This window comes from Perca flavescens, chromosome 7 (assembly GCF_004354835.1).
Source record: "Perca flavescens isolate YP-PL-M2 chromosome 7, PFLA_1.0, whole genome shotgun sequence".
Lineage (NCBI taxonomy): Eukaryota > Metazoa > Chordata > Actinopteri > Perciformes > Percidae > Perca > Perca flavescens.
In genome coordinates this window covers 11,132,432-11,155,141 of record NC_041337.1, presented here as the reverse complement: position 1 = coordinate 11,155,141, position 22,710 = coordinate 11,132,432, and the positions used below count along the sequence as shown (strand labels likewise).

Sequence of the window (22,710 nt, the reverse complement as noted above, 5' to 3'; positions counted from 1 at the left end):
AAGTTGCAGAGGCCACTAGCTTGTCTTTACTGCTCCTGCCCAGCAATACAATGGGTGCCTTGACACTCTCACCACTCCCTCCCTCTCCTTCATTAGTTGTGCTTCTCTCTGTTTCTCCCCTCAGTCTGCCTTTTCCCTTCTCTTTCCCTCCTATATGGTGTCTGGTCTCCTCATCCTCTGGAGACACATGAGTGGCAGGCCTCCCCCTCTTAATAACTGGGTATTCCAATTCTGACACAGTTGCACAAAAACAGACACACATAAACACACACACACACACACACACACACACACAAATACACACACACAAAAATAATATGTTGCAAGATTTCAAGATTGGCATTCCCATGTTAGCTCTTCCTGCAGAGCGCCATGTGGACAAGGCTAAATGTCAGGGAAAGATATTTAATTCCACGTGCACACACACACACATGCGTACATGCCCACTCAAACCCAACACAGACAAGACACCCCACACTGATAGTGCGTGGAGTTAGAGGCTAAATGTCAAGGGATGATGTAAATTCGCATGATTGCTTCTAGAAGTAGTTCATCACAATGCCAACGCTGGCAACAGCAGTGTCTCACTGTCCTCCAAGAATTTTGCTGAGCAGGACAGGGGCTCCAGCAGGAGCAGCAGACCATGTTTGTGTGTGTGGGCGGGGATGCCAGGGTCCTCTAAATATATAAAACCCACTGTCTCTCTTAACCCTGTGTTTCATCAGGGCTGACCCAGTGTCCTGAGAGACACATGGTATATATTCACAGCGGAAAAACATTCAGTAATCTACATGGAAATTTCCCTACACTGCCTGTACTGTACATAACAGGTTCCAGCTGAGATTAGCTCTGGTTATATCCAAGCCTGTCACATGCTAACACGAGGGAATACACAGACCAGACTTAGAGACTTACATCAGAAATAAGGATGTGTGTCATGTTTAAGTTTTGTATAATATTCTTTACATATTTAACATGGTCTCAGGGTGACAGTAGGGGATCTCCTTCAGCCTCCTTTCCCCCTACGCTCTTTAAAGAAAGAAAACCCAGCAGAATATATTTGAAAGAAATATGAGCAACTGATGAGGAGTTAAGTTGTGTATACTGCTGTACTAACTGTACATACCATGTAGATTTCATTCAAGAGCAAGTCTCCCTTTGCCAGGCCCTATATGCTGCAAGAACTTTTTGCCATGCTGTGGCTGTTGCCTTGCACCCCCCACCTCCCCGCCTTCAATATTCTCACAGCCTGCTTGCTGAGGTGACTGATGAGCAGACTCACTGGTGTGACAAATATGGGGGAAATAGTCAATCAGCTAGGCTGGTGTGGCAGGCCTGCATGCTGCTGTGGTTTGGAAATGCTTCTGCAGGAAGTGTGTAAAAAGATATGCTCTGTGCCAGACTGAGGATAACCATTTTATGGTTTTGGAATAGGGGGTTACACCTCTTCCGTCTCTGGAAGGCATGGCTAGATGCTCAATGCATCTATGTTTAGTCCACCCCAAGCTGTGTTGGATTTAGTACGCTATGCCTACTATCATGTCAGCCTTGGTTGAGTGTGTCTCTGTCTGTTTATTTATGTGTGTGTGTTGTGTGTCTGAGTATGTTTTTAAGAAACCAAATGATGAAGGGAGGACGGAGAGGATGTTTGTGTGTGGATCATTTATGGAGGAGAGAGTGTTGATGTGATTTAGTGTGTAGGGGCTCAATGGGCCACTGAACTTGGAAAATGAAAAAGCAGAGGTGGCCATGATTAGAGGTGTGCCTAGCTGACTACTTTATGAGTGTATTCAGATGTGTGTGGTGTGTACATGTGCATGCCGATGGCTGTGGGAGTCTGTAGCTGGACGGCGGTAGATAAACATAGCGGGACACACACACAGTCTATCATCTTCATTGCCTGGGTAAAGCCCATCAGTGTTGTTGTATATAACCAGGAGAAGAATAGTCTTGAAGAATATATCCTGTGCCTCGCTGAGTCATGCTCTCTGTGTGTGTGTGTGTGTGTGTGTGTGTGTGTGTGTGTGTGTGTGTGTGTGTGTGTGTGTGTGTGTGTGTGTGTGTGTGTGTGTGTGTGTGTGTGTGTGTGTGTGTGAGGTCCTGGCCTCAGCTGATGCATCAGAGACAGAGCTGAGTGATCTCAGACATGTGCCAGGGGCCAAGGTCAAGGGTCATCATATACAAACATAGCCAGAGAAATTGAGTGTGAGGGAGCGTCGGGGCCTCTGGGACCACTTGACTAACACTATCACCCAACATCATAATACTACCCACACCCTCTCAGTTTCATCTCTCCTTTCAGTCAATCTCTTTATACATTTCTTTTTATATATATATATATATATATATATATATATATATATTTTTTGCCTCCATTCTGCTATTCGAAACTCAGTATACACCTTCAGGAAACATCAACAAAAAACATGTCAGAAAAGTATACAATTTTTCAAAAAAGTTGGTGCCATCATTAGCCTACAAAAGTCATTTAAAGCAACATTCCAAAAATCTTATTTTTTTTGCGATTTAGCGCCCCTACAGTTTCGGATTGCAGTTCACCTATATGCAGCAGGCGTAAATATGGACAGATGTACGTGTGCATTGTTATGACTACATTTCTTATAATAAAAAACTAGTGAGTCCATACAGCCAAACATCAAGCAAGTTCAACAACACAAGACATAACAAGCCAGCTGATATTACTTACTAATGTTAGACCAACAGCCAGATGGCCAGCTCGGCGTCTGTCTTGCAGCCTTTTATTTTTCGTGAAGCTCTCGCCAATAAGTTAAAGCCCGTCCGAGATTTACTCTTGCTCGGCTACTGTCCTTTTCTTTTCCTAGCTTCCTCCGTGTCCTCTTCAGTCTCTTTGCCTCTGCCATAATGTCCAAAGAGGCTGCTGAACCTCGGCTCTGGTTCTGGCAAGACACCGGCGCTCCCCACCAGTGCTGGCCATCATTCTTCTTCTCTCTCTTCACTTTGTTTAACCAGGGTCCAGTAGATCCTCTGAGTCGGGATGCTATTTTCAATGAATGCCCTTCTCCACACTGACACAGTTGCACACATTTGCAGCTGAAGGTTTTACCAAAACAACCACTGCCTGATCTTTTGGCCAGCTGAGCAGCTCTAATCTGTTTTGTAGAGAATTGGATCATACTGTTTGTGCCACACACTGCTCTGTTGCAGCAGTGCAAAGGCTGGTCAAAGCTGATCTTGATGATCAATACATTACCTGATTGCAGTGGACATTACTTTTAATTGCCATCAACTAAACAGGTGTGACCAGCATGTATTATCATTTCATTTAGCAGTTGCGGTAAAGAAATGCCGTCATATTGGCATAGCGTTCTCATTGACATACAGTACAACACTGCTCCCCCTTTAATGTTATGTCTCTAAGAATTTAACGACGGTTTTACTTTTTTCAAGCAAATCGCTTCTAAATTATCTTGATGTTGTTTCTTGCTAGTGGACACTGCCAATTAATGTATTTCTATTTACCCATCTACACCTGTCATTTACCCTTTTATCTCTTATCAAGACTATACACATAGGCTCCCCTCTGTTGACACTCTGTATACTAAACATTCTGGCACAGGTTGTGTTTACAGAGGCGTATCACAGTGTGTCAGTGTTTGTGTTAAATCCCCACACCACACACAGGGATCAGAAAAGAAAGCGAAAGCTATGCCGTGAACCTCATCCTGGAATCTAATCCAAGCATTACTGCGGAGGTGGCTTGGACTCCAATATGTTTAGTGCTACCTCAAGACCGTATCATCTCTGCAATGCCTGAAATTCGATTTGATCTGCATGGCCACCATAACTTGACCATGGCTGATGTCTGTCCTTCTCCCCCTCACTCTCTATCTGTGCCTGAGCTGCCGCTGAGCCCTGGGCTCCAATTAAGCCCATGATGCCTGGCTGTGGTTGGTATGGTGACCAGACAGGGCACAGAGAGAGCTGTGATTCCCAGGTGAAAGGTGGGATAGACTTTCTGATTCGCTCCAGCACACAGATAGAGTTACAGCTCAATTTCAACCTCTCGCCCTCACTGGTCTATCCTCATGACTAAAATAGGACCATGGAAAAAGAGAAGGGAGAGGAAGAATAGCTTCTTCTCTTCTTTCTCTCTGTTTTCCAGTCTGTCTCTTTCCCTTTTCTTCTTCTTTTTTTTTATTACTCCCTCTTTTCAATCTCCTCCCTCCCATCACTGTGCTGATGTTTTTTTTTGTGACAGAAGGGACTCTGAGATGTTCTTTATAGCTTGGTCAGCTTGTAAAGCAGCACTTCTAACTCTGTAGTTCTGTCTCACTTTAGAAAGTGGAGTTTTTTTGACCTCGCTGGCTCTTTATCCATCCTTTTTTCACTTGTTCCTACTGCTTGTGCTTTGTTCTTTTACGTTTTTTGTGGACAAGGCAGGATTTGTGAATTAATCATAAGTGGTTCAATAGCTGGCCTTAGCTGTGCTCCGTCACTCGGGGATCAATAGGGGAAGGTCAGTAGCACTGTGGTGGCACTGACTGCTCTGGAGGAGAGACAAGGAGGGCCATGTTCCGGTGATCTATAAGCTCGGCCTGGCATGAGGTAAGATGGGGAGGAGAGCCTGTCCTTGCCCATCCTGTCTCTGTCCTGGACTCTCGAGAGATAGAAAACTGAACTTCCCCCACCTCAGGTGGGCTTCAATGTCCTTCTGTCATCCCCATATCATCTCGGATGATGCCCCACTTCTGAGTAGTAGTAATGAGTACATGTGTGGAATTATATAATTTGTTATATGTTTTATTGCGCTAGATATTTAGTAGTTATTTTATACGAATACTTATAATGCACTGGCACTAGTTTTCAATAATAACAATAATATGAAAATTCATAAAAACCGTAGCCAGCACAGACAGGCTGGAGGTTTTAAGGTTTTGCAGTTTGTTGTCCAGCTTTATAATCTAGGTCAGAGATCTTCAACAGGGGGTCCATGACTCCTAGGGGGTCCTCAAATTATTGTATTATTATTTGTTTTATTTATAGTCTGATATTTATACCAAAATAGGATATATATATATATATATATATATATATATATATATATATATATATATATATATATATATATATACATATATATAATGATTTATTGGGGAAGAAACAAGCAATGCTATTTAAAATCGAATCAGGCTCCTTAGATTGAATCATCAAATAGTCAACTATTCAGGGTCACCCTTACAAGATGTACTTATGAATATAAATATTTTCAAGACACATGCGATGATCATGTCATGGAACTGCTGAGTTGGGGCACTGCCACTTTTTTTGGTCCAATTCAGTCCTCTGGTCTGGATTGGGCTCTTGAACGTACATGACCACATTATTAACTTGGTGACTGAATTCTCCAGCTCCTCAAATTTCATAGAAATCAAGGTTGTTGTTACTAATAATGAAAACCTGACCTTTTCTTGCTGCAGTCTAGTTCAATGTAGATTTAATTGCATTAGTATTTCTTACCATGGGAGAACGTAAGCTGCTAAAACAGCAACTCTACCCCCTGACATAAAATAAAGCTGTAGGCAATTCCCTACTGCCCATGCATTATTGAAAGTACAAAACCATCCTCTTTACAAGTGTCATAACAAGCCAGTGCTACAGGACTTAAGTCTACACATGCCCAATGCACACAGCATGTAGTTGTCAGCAGCAGCTCGGCTATAGAAAAGCTTCATTCTGATGGCCCCTTTATTTACAACCTACTGAGATACACCACGGATGATTTGTGAAGATTAGCAGAGAGGATGTGAGGTATGAATCATCGTCTCAGTAGTCGCTATTTCCAAGTAAGCATATGCATACTGACTAAAGGCTGGAAATAGCATTCACCACAAATATGATGTGGAAGCCTTTTGAGCAAGCAGTTGAAAGTCATCAACATTTCAACCCAGTTAAAGATATTATATGCGCTCTCTCACACACACACACACACACACACACGCACACACACACACACACACACACACACACACACACACACACACACACACACACACACACACAAGCAGTGACAGTGTGCATTTCAAGTGAATAAGGAATGTCTTCACAGCCAAAACCTTACAAGCACTGAAATTCAAATTCCATGTCACCTAAGCTGTACATCAAAGCCGCACATTAGCCCTTGCTGCTATGTATGTGTGTGTGTGTGTGTGTGTGTGTGTGTGTGTGTGTTGACACAGAGAATGAAGCGGTGTAACCAGTGTATCACATGGCTATTTGTAAATAACGTCCCAACCTCATCCACTGGCAGGAGCTGAGAGCTTTAAGTCTGAGTAGTGATGGCAGCCTCCCTGAAATGTGCATGAAACCGGCTTTGCGCTATCAGCGCAGCATCACCGCCAGTCACCAGCCTCCCTCTCATTGCTGGGCTGCTGTGGACCAGATAAGAGCAACATCACCCCCCTCCCCTGCTGCTTCCATCCGCCTTACGTTGTCTCCCAGCAATCCACCCACCCTCCCAAACCAATTCACCCTTATCCTCTTTACAAGGTCTTATAGGGACAGAGACACTGATGTGTAGCTACGACCGTAATTTATATTCTTTGTAAATTGTCTGTGATTTTTTTCATTGAGATAAGTGCGGGGGGAACATCTGTTTTGTGCTGGAGGGCAGTGGGCCGGGGCCTGAGTTCTGTGGCAGTCAGCGGCAGTATAGATAGAGGGAAATGGGGGGAGGCACACAATCTGTCTCCTTACCCTGAATTACAACTCCAGAGGGCCCAGCTACGCTCTCATCATTACTGTTGTATTTAGTTGAACACATTGGGTAAACAAACATTGTGCTCCATCTGTACAGCCTTGGAGATACGTGATATTATATTTGGAAAACTTAACTTCTTGATTCATCTCAGTCTAATTCAGTTAGTTGCTGTCACCGTTTTCTCTCTTAGTAGTTATCCTTAATTCTTTTTTAATGGCGACCATGACCATTTACCAGACAGTCCAGAGTAGAAAAAAGATTAACATGTTATAATATAATGCGATATGATTTAAAAGATGTTGCATAACTCGTTCCAGCTAACTGACCCATCACCCCTTTAATTACCATGTATAATTAAGCATTCATGGTTGAAGGCTGGGGCCACTCAGGACTAGAGGAGTAAGAACTGTGGGCATCACTGTGACCAGGCGCTGAGGCCTCATTGGCAGTCAAAGAGGTGCGCGACCCGCGGCGTCTCGACATACGAACACTAGCGGGGGAGTTGGAGGGGTTCAGAGCAGCGCAGACAATGAATCTCAATCCTGAGACCGTGGCAGATTTACATTTAAAGTAGTTTTAGCGAACGCCCCACTTCCCGATGCATTCTTTGACAGGGCTGAAGGGAGCAGCTTATCTGCGAGTCATCAATTGCACGTGATGCCTCTAGATAGCAGCTCCCAACACGGCGCCAGCACCTTTCTGCTCACACATCCAGCTCAAAGATGATGTGCCATCTAATAGAGCACAGTTGCTTGAAGTCTAATTACATTACACGTAGAAAAACACCTCTGCTCAGTGTCGGCATCTCCAGATGTGGATGTGTGTGTGTGTGTGTGTGTGTGTGTGTGTGTGTGTGTGTGTGTGTGTGTGTGTGTGTGTGTGTGTGTGTGGGTGTGTGTTTGCACTCACACGTGTTTTAACACATGTAACCTATGTTTTACCTGTGATTGACAGAACCAGTAATGACCAGCATCAGTGTGTTATTGATGTTCTGTCACCCATCTTGCTATTAATTGTATACCTAGATGGAGCAACAGGGTTACCAGGCAGAAACTTGGTGTGTATGAGCGTTGATGCTTGTGTGTGAGAGCTCAGGGGCATATTTGGGCCTCATATTTATATTTTTTACTTAATAGGGTGTGTGTGTGTGTGTGTGTGTATGTATATGTGTGTGTGTGTGTGTGTGTGTGTGTGTGTGTGTGTGAGTGATACCAAATGTAGATGTGTTTGGATGAGTACCAGTAGTAGGTGTGGGTGCGGTTGTTGACACAGTGGGGTAAAGGCTGTGATGACTAAAGGCTCTGATGGGTAATTGAGAACAGCAGGAGTCGCCTCCCTCCTGAGCCACTTCAGGCCCCAACCTGCTCAAACTCCGATCTTCAAAGCCTCTCCTCTCCTCTCCTCTCCTCTCCTCTCCTCTCCTCTCCTCTCCTCTTGGCTGCACTGCTAGTTGAGCTTGCTGGGAAGAAAAACAGCATGTATCGTATTAATCAAACCCAGGGCATCATGGGGAATAGGAGGGGGGGCTAGAGCCCAGCCATTACACAGGTTCACCAACACCTCTTCTATTCACTGTAACCGTTTTGACAAGAGTACACTTGATACAGTTGAGGAGTTTTGAGTCTTGAAATACAGTAACAGCTTATTTCATGTATGGTAAGTAATATATAGAGGACAAACTATGATTTTTTTTAATATTTTCTATAAATAGCTAATAGTTGTTAATACCATGCCTGCATTTGCACACTGTGTTTGTGTTTTACATAAATACATGTATTCAAGTCAGATCATTTCAAAGTTGCATCACTGTGTTTTCACAGAACATTTTAGGATTTTAGGATGATTCACCAGAGCTGTGGATTCTCCCCCACTGATCCCTGTTGGAACAGGAGAATCTCTCACACTCACGTAGATTTGTCTCTCTCTGTCTGTCTGTCTGTTTTAGCTTCTTCCTCCTTTCTCTGTTAGTGCCTATTGGCTTTTAGACAGTGAAGCTGTGCCTGTGAGCGCTGTTTTGCCTGCCTGTGGGCCAGTGCTCCCCTGCTTTGACTTTGTTACCCATGCTGAACACGTCACCCACCTCATAAACCCCCCAACCTCCTCTGACTTTTTCAAATGAACAAATCTGATTGAGCGAATGCCATTACCTGGGTAAATGAATGATTCCTAGAGGACTGGACAAGGCCTAGCACCACCCTGAGGGTAAAGCTTATTATCGCTGCAAACTCCAAAGAGGAGAGAAGCGGCTGTGGAGCCTGTGTGCACTTTGTCAGAGGCCTACATTTCCATATTAATCTGCCACATTTAGGCATCTGAGACAGAGAGCCTCCTGTCACGCTTCTTTGATAACAGAGCAGTTAGCTTTTTCCCCTCATGTATAAATATGTATAATTCTGATAAGATTAATTGAAACGCCTAAGTATACAGTGGTAGAAGATGAGTGGGAGGGAGAGAGAGGGAGACAGCAGGAGGGAGAGGAGACACATTATGTTGCCAAAGCATGCATTTTAGACTGGCCTCTGCCTCAGACCTACTCCAGGGTGGGTGCCTAGTCTCTCTCTTTCGGGTCCAAAGTGCCTTGAATTGAAAATAGCATCTACCTAAGAGTCCCTCAAAAATAGCTGAGCGAATACGTTTTTGCGCGGAGCCGATAAATACGGCGTGGAGCCTCTGACACCGAAGCCTCACCCCAATTTCCAGTGCTCCGGAGGAGATCAGATAGCCCCGTGTCATTTGATTTTCTGCCTTATCTCATCTGCGCCTATCTTTTTGTCTCAAGCAGAGCTACATTTTAAGAAGCACACACTCCTAGTATCTTTTGAAGGACAAAACCCAGAATTATATCAAAACAAATAATAGAATCGCACTGTTAGAGAGGGGGCCATTGTGCCGTTTGATTGATACCAAGTGCTGATGTAGGCATGTTAAACAAGTGTCCTTCAAGTGGCATTTGGGATGCAAATCTGTTGAAGTACATGTTGATATTGCAGGAATTTGCAAAGTTCTTAGCTCATGAGTGTCATTTATGATCGGGCCTCCGCGATGGGTGACATTACGGATGCTGTAAACTAGAATACAATTTATACTTTGTGTATATTCCACACAGTCATTGAGCAGTTCCACTTTTCAAACTGACCAATAAAAGTGTCTGTTTAATAGTTGTTTTCTGCAAAGAATGCTGAGTACTAAACAAGAGAGGGCAGTGAGTGAGGAGAAAACAGCAGGAGAGAGGGAGGTGTGGGTGAGTAGAGGTGAGGGATCCTAAGACAGATGAAAGAGGGAGAGAGAAAGCAGACGAGGAGTCGGAGCGAGGGAGGAGACAAAGACAGTCCCTGGTGCGCAGCTTGAGTTGACTGACGGCGAGAAGAGAGGACTGTAGAGAGAGGAAGGGAGGAGGAAAGGGAAGAAGGGAGATCAGCAAGAAGTGAGCAAGTCAGTGTGTGAGTGGCGTCTCTCATTAGAAGGTGCTGTCAGGGGCCACAGAGGGGGGACTGTAGGGACCCCACCTCCCCCTTCTCCTCCCTTTCCACTGGCCCCTGAGATCCGGCCGGGAAAATGATTGATGAGTGATACCAAGATAAACACGCGCCCTGGCCCCCAAAGGCAGCCCTGCAAAATGATGCATGCAGCGTTATAAATAAACCTAAAAAACTTTACAATAAACAACAAAACAATGCAAAACAACTGTTCTGATTTTGAATATTGTTAGGGAAGACATACATCAATCCAGCATTTGTTCTTTGCTTTGATGGGAGTCTTTCTAGATTTTTGTGTTCCTAGTTTTGTATTTGTGCGTGTTGTGTCTATGCATGTGAGCAGTGAGTGCAAGGCTAACAAGGCTCGCCAGCTGACTGGTTGGTTAAGCCCCCCTCAACAGTCACGCTGCCTCCTCAGCAGCTTGGGCAGGCTCATTCACTGTGAGGCCCCAAACATGGAGGAAAACCTGTCGTCATTTGGGAAAGCTCCAAATAATAGCATCTGTGTGTGTGTGTGAGAGAGAGAGAAACTGATGTGCATTGTGATGTGCACTCCACAATACACACAAATACAAATACACATGTTGAACAGCTCACTAATTGTTGAGTAATTCATAAATGTTTTATGCTACACTTTCTGTTAATGTTTAACACTGAGCGCCAAATGCCTCTGTTACAAATCGAAGTGGAAACGCAGATTATCATCAAATAGTTACATTATATCATTAGGAGCCTACAGGCTGTGGTCTGGTGGAGAGAGAATGAATTATGAATGGAGTGTGAGGGAGGATCTTCGCTTCCCTCTAGGGACTTCCAACACCACAACTCATTTAAGTTGGATGAATGAGAGATACGGAAAGGAAGCCCCCCCCTTCCCCCCACAACCCCATGCTACTTGCCTTACACACTGCCCTTCATGTAATTTACTCCGTGAGAAGAAGTGTCACTTTAGCTGCTCACAGCTCACACACTTCTCATTGGGAGAAATGTATGCTGAAGGGTACTTTGTTCATTGTCAAACTGTGCATACCAATGCTGAAAAACACCATAAAGAAGTCTTGTCATCTAAGTCACTGGTGCATTTTCTGCCTGGCGCCGACTCGTGTCGGGCCTCTTTGTACATCTCTAAAATGAGTCCCCGAGCTGTGCTGTAGCTTTGCCTAAAAATTATTCTCATCTCATCTTTCTCTCTTTTGCTCTCCTTCTCTCTGTCCTGTCTCCACGGATCCAGGCCGCAGAATGGGTCGATGATATTGTACAATAGGAAGAAGGTGAAGTACAGAAAGGATGGCTACTGCTGGAAGAAGAGGAAAGACGGGAAGACCACACGGGAGGATCACATGAAGTTGAAAGTGCAGGGAGTTGAGGTGAGTGTGCTTACAAGAGTTTGGATTTAGAGGGAGTGAACGGGTGGAACAGGTGGGGTGGGGGCTGGTATGGAGCAGACGAGAGCCAGCCTTCACCCTGACACAGACAAACACAGGTCTACAGTGAGCTCTCCCCTGGCTGTAATGGAGACAGTCACATACTGCAGTTGGCCCGTGTCTCCAAGGAGTCTTACCAAGAAACAATGCGGCACAACAATAGTTTTCCCTGGGAAGCCAGTGGAGTGGAACCGATTGTTTGTACCTTATTAAGGCTCTGGATGTTGCCTTTGCTCCAGAGAGCCTACATTAATCTTGCTGGCTCAAAGCAGTACTGTGGAGCTAGCGTTCCCTCACCTCACTCCACGTCACTCCCCATACCAGCCGCTGCCATAACAGGCCCAGATGTATCTGTCCTTGGCTCACACAGGCTCAATCTTGCTCAACCTGAGGTGGTGGCAATGCAGTGTTGGCACCTTGGCTGATTTATAATCAGTCCCATATATGAGACCAGGCAAGTCTCATTCCCAGAATCCTTCACTTCCTTTGCTTTCAGTAGTGCTAAAGTTTGGGTTTCTGGTGTCTTTCACAAGCACAGATGCCAAGTGTTGAGATAGAGTAGAGTTTGAGATTGGTCTCCTATTTGTGTTTGTGTGTGTGTGTGTGTGTGTGTGTGTGTGTGTGTGTGTGTGTGTGTGTGTGTGCGCGTGCACATGTACACACACAAACACAGACAGTCACATAACCACACACCTCAGGGAGTGGTGCTGTAAGTATGTGTCACACAGTGCGACAAAGACAAAGCTAAGGCATTCTCCCAACAGGGGCTCTGCTCTCTGTTTGTACTCCTTCAGATATTTGTCACTCCAAGAAAATGGCCTCTTCCTTCGCCTTTCCAGCTCAGTGCCAACTCTCGTCCTGCAGTGGTCTGATAACCTGTTGGGACTACACACATCCATCCTTTTGGGCTGTTACATATTTTTCCAGTTTCTGACATTACTGGCATTACAGAAGGTTTAGTGAGCCCTCTTGCATTGATTCGGTTCTATTAACATGTGACTATAGATTTTGTACAGAAATGTTTAGCATGTAGGCTCTGACTTTGTCAATCCTCAACGAATACATGTTAGCCTGTACAGAAAGGGATTGGGAATTGATTGTGCCCTTTGTGGTGTGGTGTCTTACTGTACGTAAGTACCACACCAAGGACAGAACTAGCTGGCATGATACAGAACTAGCTGGCATGATGACTGACCCCTTAGTTCTGTCCCCTTAAAGTGTCCCTTCAGAAATGGGAGAGTATGATATGGTAAGAGTAGTAGGCTCTTCTCTGGTAAACATTGCTTACAATTTTTACAAGAGCCAGCTGTTCCCTCAAACCAGTCCTGAATCATGCATAAACTATATATATATATATATATATATATATATATATATATATATATATATATATATATATATATCTAAAGCAGTAGCAACAGATGTCAGTTACTTCTGCTGTCTGCTATATTATCGAGGCCCACTTCAGCACACACGGAAGCACTGGCCCCCCAACAGAATGCTGTAGTGCATGCCACTGTCCTGTTTTCCAGCATCAATGCTGGTCAGTGTCCAGAAAAGCAGCTGTTTTTCTTTTAAAAAATTCTTTCAACTGGCACGTCACAGCCACTGTATCTTCGGTACTTCCTTTGGCCAGTGATAGCACGCATTCTTCTGTGGTCTTGTAGCCGTCACAATGGACAAGAAGAAACATACTGTATAAAAAAAGCCAGACCTCTGTGACCAACAGTCCCAGCGTTATGAAAATAATATTTAAAAAAGACATTTCCTGGCAAGCCATAGCTGAAGAGATTGGCTCTTAAAGGTGAGGAATCACATGAAATAAAACACAAAAGACTCTTGAATTTAGGGCAGCACTCCAGATTCACTTTATGTGCTTATGTCCTGTTCACTGAGTGTAACCGTCCATCCTGTGATTTTGCTCTGTGAGCTCCAGTATGTTGTAACCAGTCTAATTTACCAGAGCTAATTGCTGTGTGAGCAGCAGTGTCAGTGCAAGTTGTGAAGGTGAGCTTAGTGGAGAGAGATAGAGAGAGAGAGAGAGAGAGAGAAAGAGAGAGAGAGAGAGAGAGAGAAAGAGAGAGAGAGAGAGAGAGAGAGAGAGAGAGAGAGCACAGTTAGACTGACTTAGGGCTGCAAAGCCACATGGGATACTGCTATTTTACATACTGTACATACAAATACAGTGCACACATTATGTGTGCTGAGTAACGCTGTTGAGACTGTATTGTGTGTGTGTGTGTGTGTGTGTGTGTACATCCCAACCTGCAGCCTTGGAAGACCTGAGTCATGTCCTTTAAACACCTCACCCCTTAAGACTGACAGACAGAGGTGATCCATCACTGCTGTTGTGGATCAGCCAGACTATGATGGGAACCATGACCCATCATGCACAGTCATGATTACTGTAAGCACATACAAATGACTTGACCTTTGCCTTCTGTACAGTAAAAGTATGAGACCACAGGAGAGGATAAAAAGCTGTCTATTTCTGCTTACTACTCTATTTAGCTGGAGAAGAGAAAGATCCATTTAAATACATAATTCATATCATTCCTTCACAAGGCGGAAAACAAAGAGTTGACATAACTTCAGCATAACCTCACTTGTTTTACAGGGGAGTCTTTACATCCCTCATGCTTTGCTGTAGCTGCTCTGATTCCCCAGCCACCCAGTGCTTAATAGAGGCAATGTGGTTATTACATGGGCCAGGTTTAGTGCACAGAGAGGACAAGTGTTGTGGGTGGTTCGGGCCAGTGATGTTCAGTGGCTCCGGCGAGAGAAAGGCTGCGAGTCCGGGAGCAAGGGGCCTTCTGGGGCCTGCAAGAGGCAGCCTAGCGTGGCAGGAGTAGATGTCAGCGTGTGCTGCTGCTGTCCTGTTTGCTCTGCAGTGCTGGCTCAGCAGCCCGTGTAAACCAAGGCTCTACTCTCTTTCTTTCTCCCTGCCTCTCTCTACCTTTTACTCTCTTTTTGTGTCTTTCTCTCTTCCACCACTCTTTCCCTGTCTTTCCTTTCCCTCCCATCTTTTAATTCTTTTGCTAGATTTTTCATTGTCCTGCTCTGCTACCACCTCTCTGTCTCCTTGCTGGCCTTTCTCTCCTCCGCACCTCCTCCTTCCACTACCCTCCAAGTCCACTGTCCAGACGGACAGAACCTTGAGTTGGGCGGTAATGCTCCCTGTTCCCTAAAATTGGAGGGCAGGGCATGTTGCGGCATTAGCGCTTAACAGGCCGTGAAATAGCAGCCTGCCTTCCTGACGTCTCCCCCATCACTCCAGGTGAGTTGGCCAGACGGCTGGATAAATGAGGAAGCGGCACCCCCAGCAACCAGCATGCATTTAGGGCACCTGAGGAGAGGTGTCCATCAGTGGTTATCTCACCACACCCGGCTCTTACAAAGTTGTTCACCAGCTCTTGGACATAGCCAAACTTCCATGAAGATCCTTGCAACTACTATAATGAGAACGGTCAGTGTCTATCAGTCAGGATCCTCGGTTACACCAGGTTTTGATTGGCTTTATTCTCCCACAGAGTGATGTCATCTTAATTCGGGCTGTAGGTCTCATTGTATGCATATAGCTCTAGCATCCCCTGGCTTCTTGTCGTGAAATAGCAGAGACCTCAAACACATCTGCTTTAACAAACTCCAACTGATCTCCGTTCTGCTTCTTGTCATGCCTCTTCCCCAATCCTAGCACCTCTTCTTATCTGATTAGCTGTTAATGTCGGCTTAACCCCCACCATCTCCCCCACCACTTCTATCCTATCCTTTCTCCCCATTATTCCTAAGCTTTAATAAACTCCCTAAAATGCAGATCGATTTTCTCTTAAGTGAAGGTGGCAGTGCCTCTGACTTATTTCATTACCAGAGGCTAATTATACCGATTGAAATGAGCTTCTCCTCTTAAGGTGTGTTGTGCTGCTCTGCGCCCCCACACTTACCAGATTTTAATGCCAATACAGTTCTCTACCAATTCCCTTAGTCCCATTCCTTCCTCAGCTCCACCCCACCATCCCTTCACCCAGCACTCTCACCCTTCACCACCTAAATTATCAGCTGGTGCGTCTTTAGCCCCCGTAACTTGTCATTTCATGTTGGATCCACCCTAATGTGTGATTTCAACTGTGCAACTGTGCAATGGAGGAAGGTAATGGAGCATGCTGGTGGCTCAATCGCCTCTCTTCATTGATAATAATGAAGACAAATGTCAAAACATTAGTTGCTAATGTTGTAATGGAGTGGATGCTAGTGGATGCACGCTGGATGCTACACTGCATTGGCTTTCAATATCACATGACCTTCAATATTTAACTCCTCTTTTTTACTATTAGTCCAGCCCTTCCTATACTTTTACTTTTTGTCTGCTAGTTAAAACATGATGGGGGGAAAAAAATCACATTCCACAATTTCCACAAATCAGCTGCATATCTACGTGAAATAGAGTTGCTTTGGGTGGCTGTATGTGTTTTCAGTAGTAGTGGTAGCACTGATTTACAGATGCAGTGGCTGATATCACCAGATTGTGAGGCCAGATGTGAGGGGGCACTAAACAAACCCCTGTTTCTGAGAGGAGGTGACACTGTGCATGCTCTCCCTCCTGCCCCTGCTCCAAGTCAACTGTGAAATTAAGATCATATCCCTGATACAAGCAATGCCTGAAGCAAGAAAGTTTGTATTTTCCATTTTTATTCAAACTTACAGGCTGTCTTTTAGACAACAGTCAGCTACCTTCTCTGTAAAGACAGTAAATCGATTACAGTTTCCATTGCCTTCTCTCTTCTCGTGGAAGCCTGCTTTGTTATTCACTATTTATTTTCTTTGCCTTGGAGCTCACGCAACTAACCCTTCCTTTTTGAATTACCTGATTGTGGGGGAGTTAAGACCAATCTGTGTGTGATATTTTAAAGAACAGTTACCATGGTTATAACTCCTAACCTTCTGCTCTCACATACAAATGCAGTAGAGCAATTGTCAATAAGTGGTTGCATAGGCACAGGTATATGGTTTTGTTACTACAGGTCTTCTTATTTGTTCACGCTAATACAAGGTGAACATAAACTTGGGAAGAGAGAATAGAGTGGATACAAATGAAATTATTACTAAGGCCGTTATTGGAAATTGCAGCATTTAGCTTTAAATGTTGCCATGCATGGGAGCTAGGTGATGGAGCCAGATATCCATTTTAGTTATTGTGTGATCTTTTTTTTTTTTTATCCAGCACAGTAGATTAAATCAGTAATCCCCTCTCCAGCATAATGGCTTAATGGGGGTTGTTATGTTGTTATTAGCGACTGAACCAAAGCCTTCCCACATGAACGCCTTACTCCCAGCATTGGGAGCGTCCACTTTACCCATGGTTTTCCTTTAAGACCACAGTAATTACTTTTCCCCTCTTACTTCTTACAATTGCCAAATCACTCAGCAGCAGTTAAGCCCTCAGTCTGCCTTTCATGCTGACCCCGCTATCACCATTTCAATCCAGCAGCTGGATTTGAGGGGCTAATTTTGGAAAGGTTGCTGTAGGGAGGGCAAAGAGGGCCTGTCACAAAGCTGTGCATTATCGACAGCTTCCCTAATTTAATTTACCACTAGTGGCCACGTGTTCTAGTGTTGTCACAAAGAGGCATCTCCATTGGGTCCCCTTCATTATTGTGAAGGGTTGGGAGGAAATGTCCCCAAGAAAGCGGCCTGAGAAATATTTTAATTTGCCGCAAAGCTTGAGGAATTTGACTTCCATTTAAAGACTGGCTTTATCGAGGCTCCCCCCCCCCCACTGCAGCTCCCCACCTCCCTCCTGGGTTCCAGTGAAAAATAGAGAACTGTCCAGCAGCTACACACACCTTCTTCATTGCAACTGTGGTAAAAGCCAATTCAGAAGAATAATGGAGCACAGTAAAATGCGAGAGTGGAGATGACTCAAAGCCAAAACTCAAAGTTTTCATTATTTGGGGACACTAAACCCCAGAATCTTTTGAGACAGAAACACTGATGCTTCCCAGTGCTTCATATGTCACTCATTATCTTTATTAACACTGTTGGTGCACCAAATCAAGTGAGTTTGCAAACGTTTAATATATGTATCCCCCATGGGAGCAGCAGAGCAGAACCAACTCCAGATATGCAAAGTAGGGGCATAGGTTTGTAGCGAGGGTGAAGAAAACAGAGCACTGTAGGCAGTGAGCAGGCTTTGCATGACTCCGTGGTTTGCTCTGAGTCTGTGAATTCTCCCTTTGTTTGGTCTTGTAAGAGAAACACAGATTCCCTGGGCAACACGGGGCCTGGGGTTTTATGTTGATGAGCAACTTTCACTAAGGCTTCTCCCTTCTACCGTTTCTCAGATCCAGGCCAGAATACTCTTCAGGGATTCATCCTGCTCAGAAATCACCACCACCAAGTGATACAGTGTGCAGTGTGATGTACTGAAAGGCCCACTCCGGTCTAGAACTCAAACCATTGCTAGATTCAGTTGATTCACTTGAGTTCAAAGGAAAGCAAGTAGTTTCAACATCAACTCCCCTCCCTTATGTCAAGGTGCAAGTTCTTTGCAAAATCGCCGTTTAATGATCTACGCACAGCTTTTGGCTGGTTCACACATTTCTGGGGCATATTTGTCCACAGGCCAGGATGAAAGGGTGATCTGAGGTCTTGTGTAGAATCAAAGAGTGGTTTTCTATTCCTGAAAACCTGTAAAATGCATTATATAGATTGCTTGAAATGCCTCGGCTAGCTCTTTAGGATATGCCTTTTACTGAATGTGTGACTTTCCCTTTCTTCCAATCTGTCTTCATCTTGTTCACTTTCCTCTCTCTCTCTCTCTCTCTCTCTCTCTCTCTCTCTCTCTCTCTCTCTCTCTCTCTCTCTCTCTCTTCTTACCTCCGTCTGCTTCTTCCCTTTTAAAAAGCAGCTTACCCCACTGGTCTCCGTTAATATGAGGCCATTCCTGTAGCAAAGGCAGACCCCTATGTCAAGAGCAGCAGTTTTCTTCGGATGCTTTAAAGCCTTGGCAGAACCATCTCTTCTTTCCCCTGCTGGCTCTGGAACACTTGGTTCCTTTAATATCCTTCAGATAGGGAGCGCAGCACCGGTGTTTAGGATACTACTATACACGGAGGTGCAAGGGCTTTGAGGAGGAATCATCCAGTGACATTATCTCCTCTTTACTCAAAAAGGCAGTAGAGCTGGCCACACAGTTCCACAGGAGCTTTTCTGCCTCATCTGCAAAAATTTTTGTGTATTGACGTTTGCAGTGAGATCAATTTGTTATACTCAAGCGTCTCGCTCATCAGCTACCTTTATCTTTCGTCTCGCTTGGCTAGTTATTCTGCTGGCTTCTGCACATGGCCTATGTATTATTAACCAGCAACACATAGGTTTAGATGTTGCTGCTGTGTTACATTTAATAACTGCAAAATCAAAATGTAGCATTGCTCCAACATTCACTCTTCAAAGGAGGTATAATGAGTGGAGCGGCAAAGTTCAAAGAGAATGGTTTAGTGTTTGTATAGAATTATACAGGGTGAGCAACTGTGCTTTCCTCAGAGTGTTATTGAAAGGTTTGCTATTTACATGAAAAGGTGCTAAAGAGGAGTTTAACACAGGAAACAGGTTTAACCCTTCTGCTTTGGGCATCAGAGGAAATACTAATAACAGATAAGAGTCTCCTTATTAATGCTCATGTTTTGTTAGTTATAATGGTGTGTCTTCTTGCCTTATATTTCTCTTCTTCCCATCATCTCTTCTTTAAATTGTATTGCATTCCACACACTCTCTGACTCCATTCCTAGCTGTTACATCAGTGTTAAGCTTGTCCTTTTCAAAGTAATCTGAATAGATGTTTTCTTCTATGTCCTCTGCACCACATGCATCGTTGTCACTGCTTTTTTTCTTTAGCTTCTGTTGATTTTTAATGCTGTGTCTGTTGTTTCTTTTTTGTATTTTGTCTGTTGTTGTTGTGATATGTATTTTTGTTGTTGATAGTGCTGAAATGAAAGGCAACAACAGATTTCTATTGCACATTTAAATGTGGAAAGAGAATGAGTCATTTGTTTAAGCCCAAGGGGGTGCTAAGCTTGTTCTGCATTGTGTGTCGACACCGGTCCCCTGTTAATGTCACTGTCACTAAATAATGATGCATGCATGTAGACAGCTGCACTGACACTCACGCATACTCACACACACAAATTATTGCATCTATGTACATTTGTTCAGTTTCACTGAGAGAATCTCAGGGGAAAAACATCTTGTTATTGTATGTATGAATGTACGTATGTCACATATGTGAGTGAATTTCTACACTGAATGTACACATAAGCCGATATAGTAAACCCTCAATTTATAAATGGAGCCTGTTATTGCTATAAAGTTACGTTTAAAGATACCAAAAAGAAACTCCTATGTGATAAATGGAAATGGCAGAGATAAATATGAATCAAAAAGACGGTGGACTGTGGAAAAATAAAAGACTGATGAAAAGAATAGGAGGGAGCAAGAGAGGCTTAGAAGGTGGATGGATGGTAAGGTAGGAGGGAGTGTGGGGAGGGAGGGAGATGCGAGTGCTGAGCAGAGAGGAGAGGAGAGGAGAGGAGAGGAAAGGAGAGAGAAAGCCGGAATGAACGATATATAGCCCCTGGCAAACAGAAAACAATTGTTACACTGCCTCCCATAACCCACTTCAACCTTAAACAGCAGATTTTTTTTCACTCAATTAATTTCTACACATTGGAGCAGGGGCCTTGGCTGAAGCTGGGCTTTTATGTGCTCCTGGAGCTGCGAGGCCTATACACATCTCTCTCTCTCTCTCTCTCTCTCTCTCTCTCTCTCTCTCTCTCTCTCTCTCTCTCTCTCTCTGTCTATAGCTTTCTTTTCTTCAGATAATGAATGCATTTGAATGGACTGGAACACTTCCAGAGATGAAGCCTGAATAAACAGGGAAATGGTATATATTGTCCAAAATAGCACACACACAAACAATTGATGGAACCTGTCCTTTGATTCTCTAGTAGGAAAAGAAAGGCCTTTTAACCTAATCAGTATCAAAGGCGGCCATTTAGAGCTTCATGCTAACTTTGAAATATGATTTAAATGTGCAAATATACAGTACATTCAGCTAAATGTAGTCTGGTATACTGCTTGTTACTGTTTATATATATATATATATATATATATATATATATATATATATGTGTGTGTGTGTGTGTGTGTGTGTGTGTGTGTGTGTGTGTGTGTGTGTGTGTGTGTATATACTGGTTATATTCTGGTCTTTCATTTTCATCATCCATTATATGTGAAGCTGATAGAAAGCGAGAACAAGACAGTTGAATTTAATGTTTATTCAAATAATAAAATCCTGTAAGACGATTTACGATAGAACCCTAATGGAAAAACAAGCTGTCCATACATGGGACTCCATCCATCCATCCATCTTCGTCCGCTTATCTGGGGTCGGGTCGAGGAGGGCAGCAGCTCCAGCAGGGGACCCCAAACTTCCCTTTCCCGAGCCACATTAACCAGCTCCGACTGGGGGGATCCTGATAACCATAATAATAGAAATAATGATAGTAATGATAATAATCACACACAGGAGCAAACCGGGCCATAGTGGTCCTATGTGGACAGCAAGTAGATGTTTTGCCTGAGGGCTGAGAGAGGAAGAGCAGGCAGAGACAGATGGACAGATAGATAGGGTAGGGCATGACTGAGCTGTGTCTGTGTGTGGTGAGTGAGGGCCAGTCGGAACAACATGAATCATGGCTCCAGTTGAGAGAGGAGGCGATCAGATCAATAACTGCCCAGAGGAGGGAGAAGAGCGAGAGAGAGAAAGAGGATGAAAGAAGGACACAGGAGGTGTTCATCACTGGACCACCCCAACTCCCAGCATGCTCCTTTTTTTTTTTTTTTCTCAGGCTGTACAGTTAATGTATTTGCTAATTTTCTTTGCCGAATACTGAGACATAGATACATGTAGATAATGTGCTAATGTGTAGGTATGGCTTATTGATATATTCAAATTGAGTCATGTACAGGCTATGGGCATCCTTTCTTAAGAAATGTAAGGATACTCTAATTTCACTTCAGCAAAGCGTTGGCCTACACTTAATTTAATAAGACACTCTTAAAGTGCATTTCAAAATGTAATAGTCAAATTTTGAGTGTGCAGTTTTATTGGTTAAAAAGGAAAGCACTAAACGAATAATTCATCTCACGTTACTCTTGAAGCCAGTCTTGAAGCGCTTGTTTGATTGTGCATGAGCAAATTTAGTTTGTGTGTGTGTAAAAAGTGTTATTGTCTAGTGCACTGGAGTGCAGAGGCTCAGCAGTGGTCATTTCTCATTAAGTGACCAGTGTGCCTAGGGAAAGGCCTGTTTTTTACAGAATATGTGTGTGTGTGCCTGGACCAGCTACATAGGTAGTGGCCAGTGCTGGAGTGGCTGTCTGGGTGTTTAAGCATGCTACGCACACAAGTGTAAAATGGCCAAGCTCTCCTCCACCATTGTACTGTGGAACAGGCAAGCAATTTTTCTCACCCCTCTTTTTTTATATAATTTGGTCGATAAAGGTGAAGGACGTTTCATCGCTATTTCTCCCTCCCGACTCCCTCCTCCTCGTGCGCTCTGCTCTGTCTCAGAGTGAAATCCCGAGATAAAGCTCAGCGGCGCTCCATGTTTAATGGAGCTTAATCCCACAGATTTGAGATACGGAGCTGTGAGGTAATTCCCTCATGCCCATCTTCACTAACACAGAATGGTCATATGACCACCTAATTCTACCCCTGTACTTAGATACAGACAGACAGACAGACAGACAGACAGACAGACAGACAGACAGACAGGTGGCCAAATGGAAGGACAAATGTGTTTGCTTTTTAAAAGAATTTATCAGGAAAAGGGTTGTGCTTTTTCACAAAATGCTTGGCATCTCATCTGCTGTGAAAACACGTAGTCTCTGCCATACTTTCTCTTCAACTGTGCCTCAGTAAATTGTGGTCATGTTTACTTTGGCTGGTCAGTTGACCTCCCTCTTGATGGGGAATTTATAAATTAATCTTCTACGCAGAGATGAATGTGAGCCAAAA

General features: G+C 43.9%; 1 protein-coding gene across 1 annotated transcript in view; it reads left to right on the top strand.

Annotated features, from left to right (window-relative positions):
• Positions 1–22,710, top strand: part of camta1a (calmodulin binding transcription activator 1a) — a 293,931-nt gene that overhangs the window by 155,438 nt on the left and 115,783 nt on the right. The window contains exon 5 of the mRNA XM_028583336.1: positions 11,447–11,582. Coding sequence (XP_028439137.1) covers positions 11,447–11,582 — 136 coding nt within the window. The remainder of the gene's footprint in view (positions 1–11,446; positions 11,583–22,710) is intronic.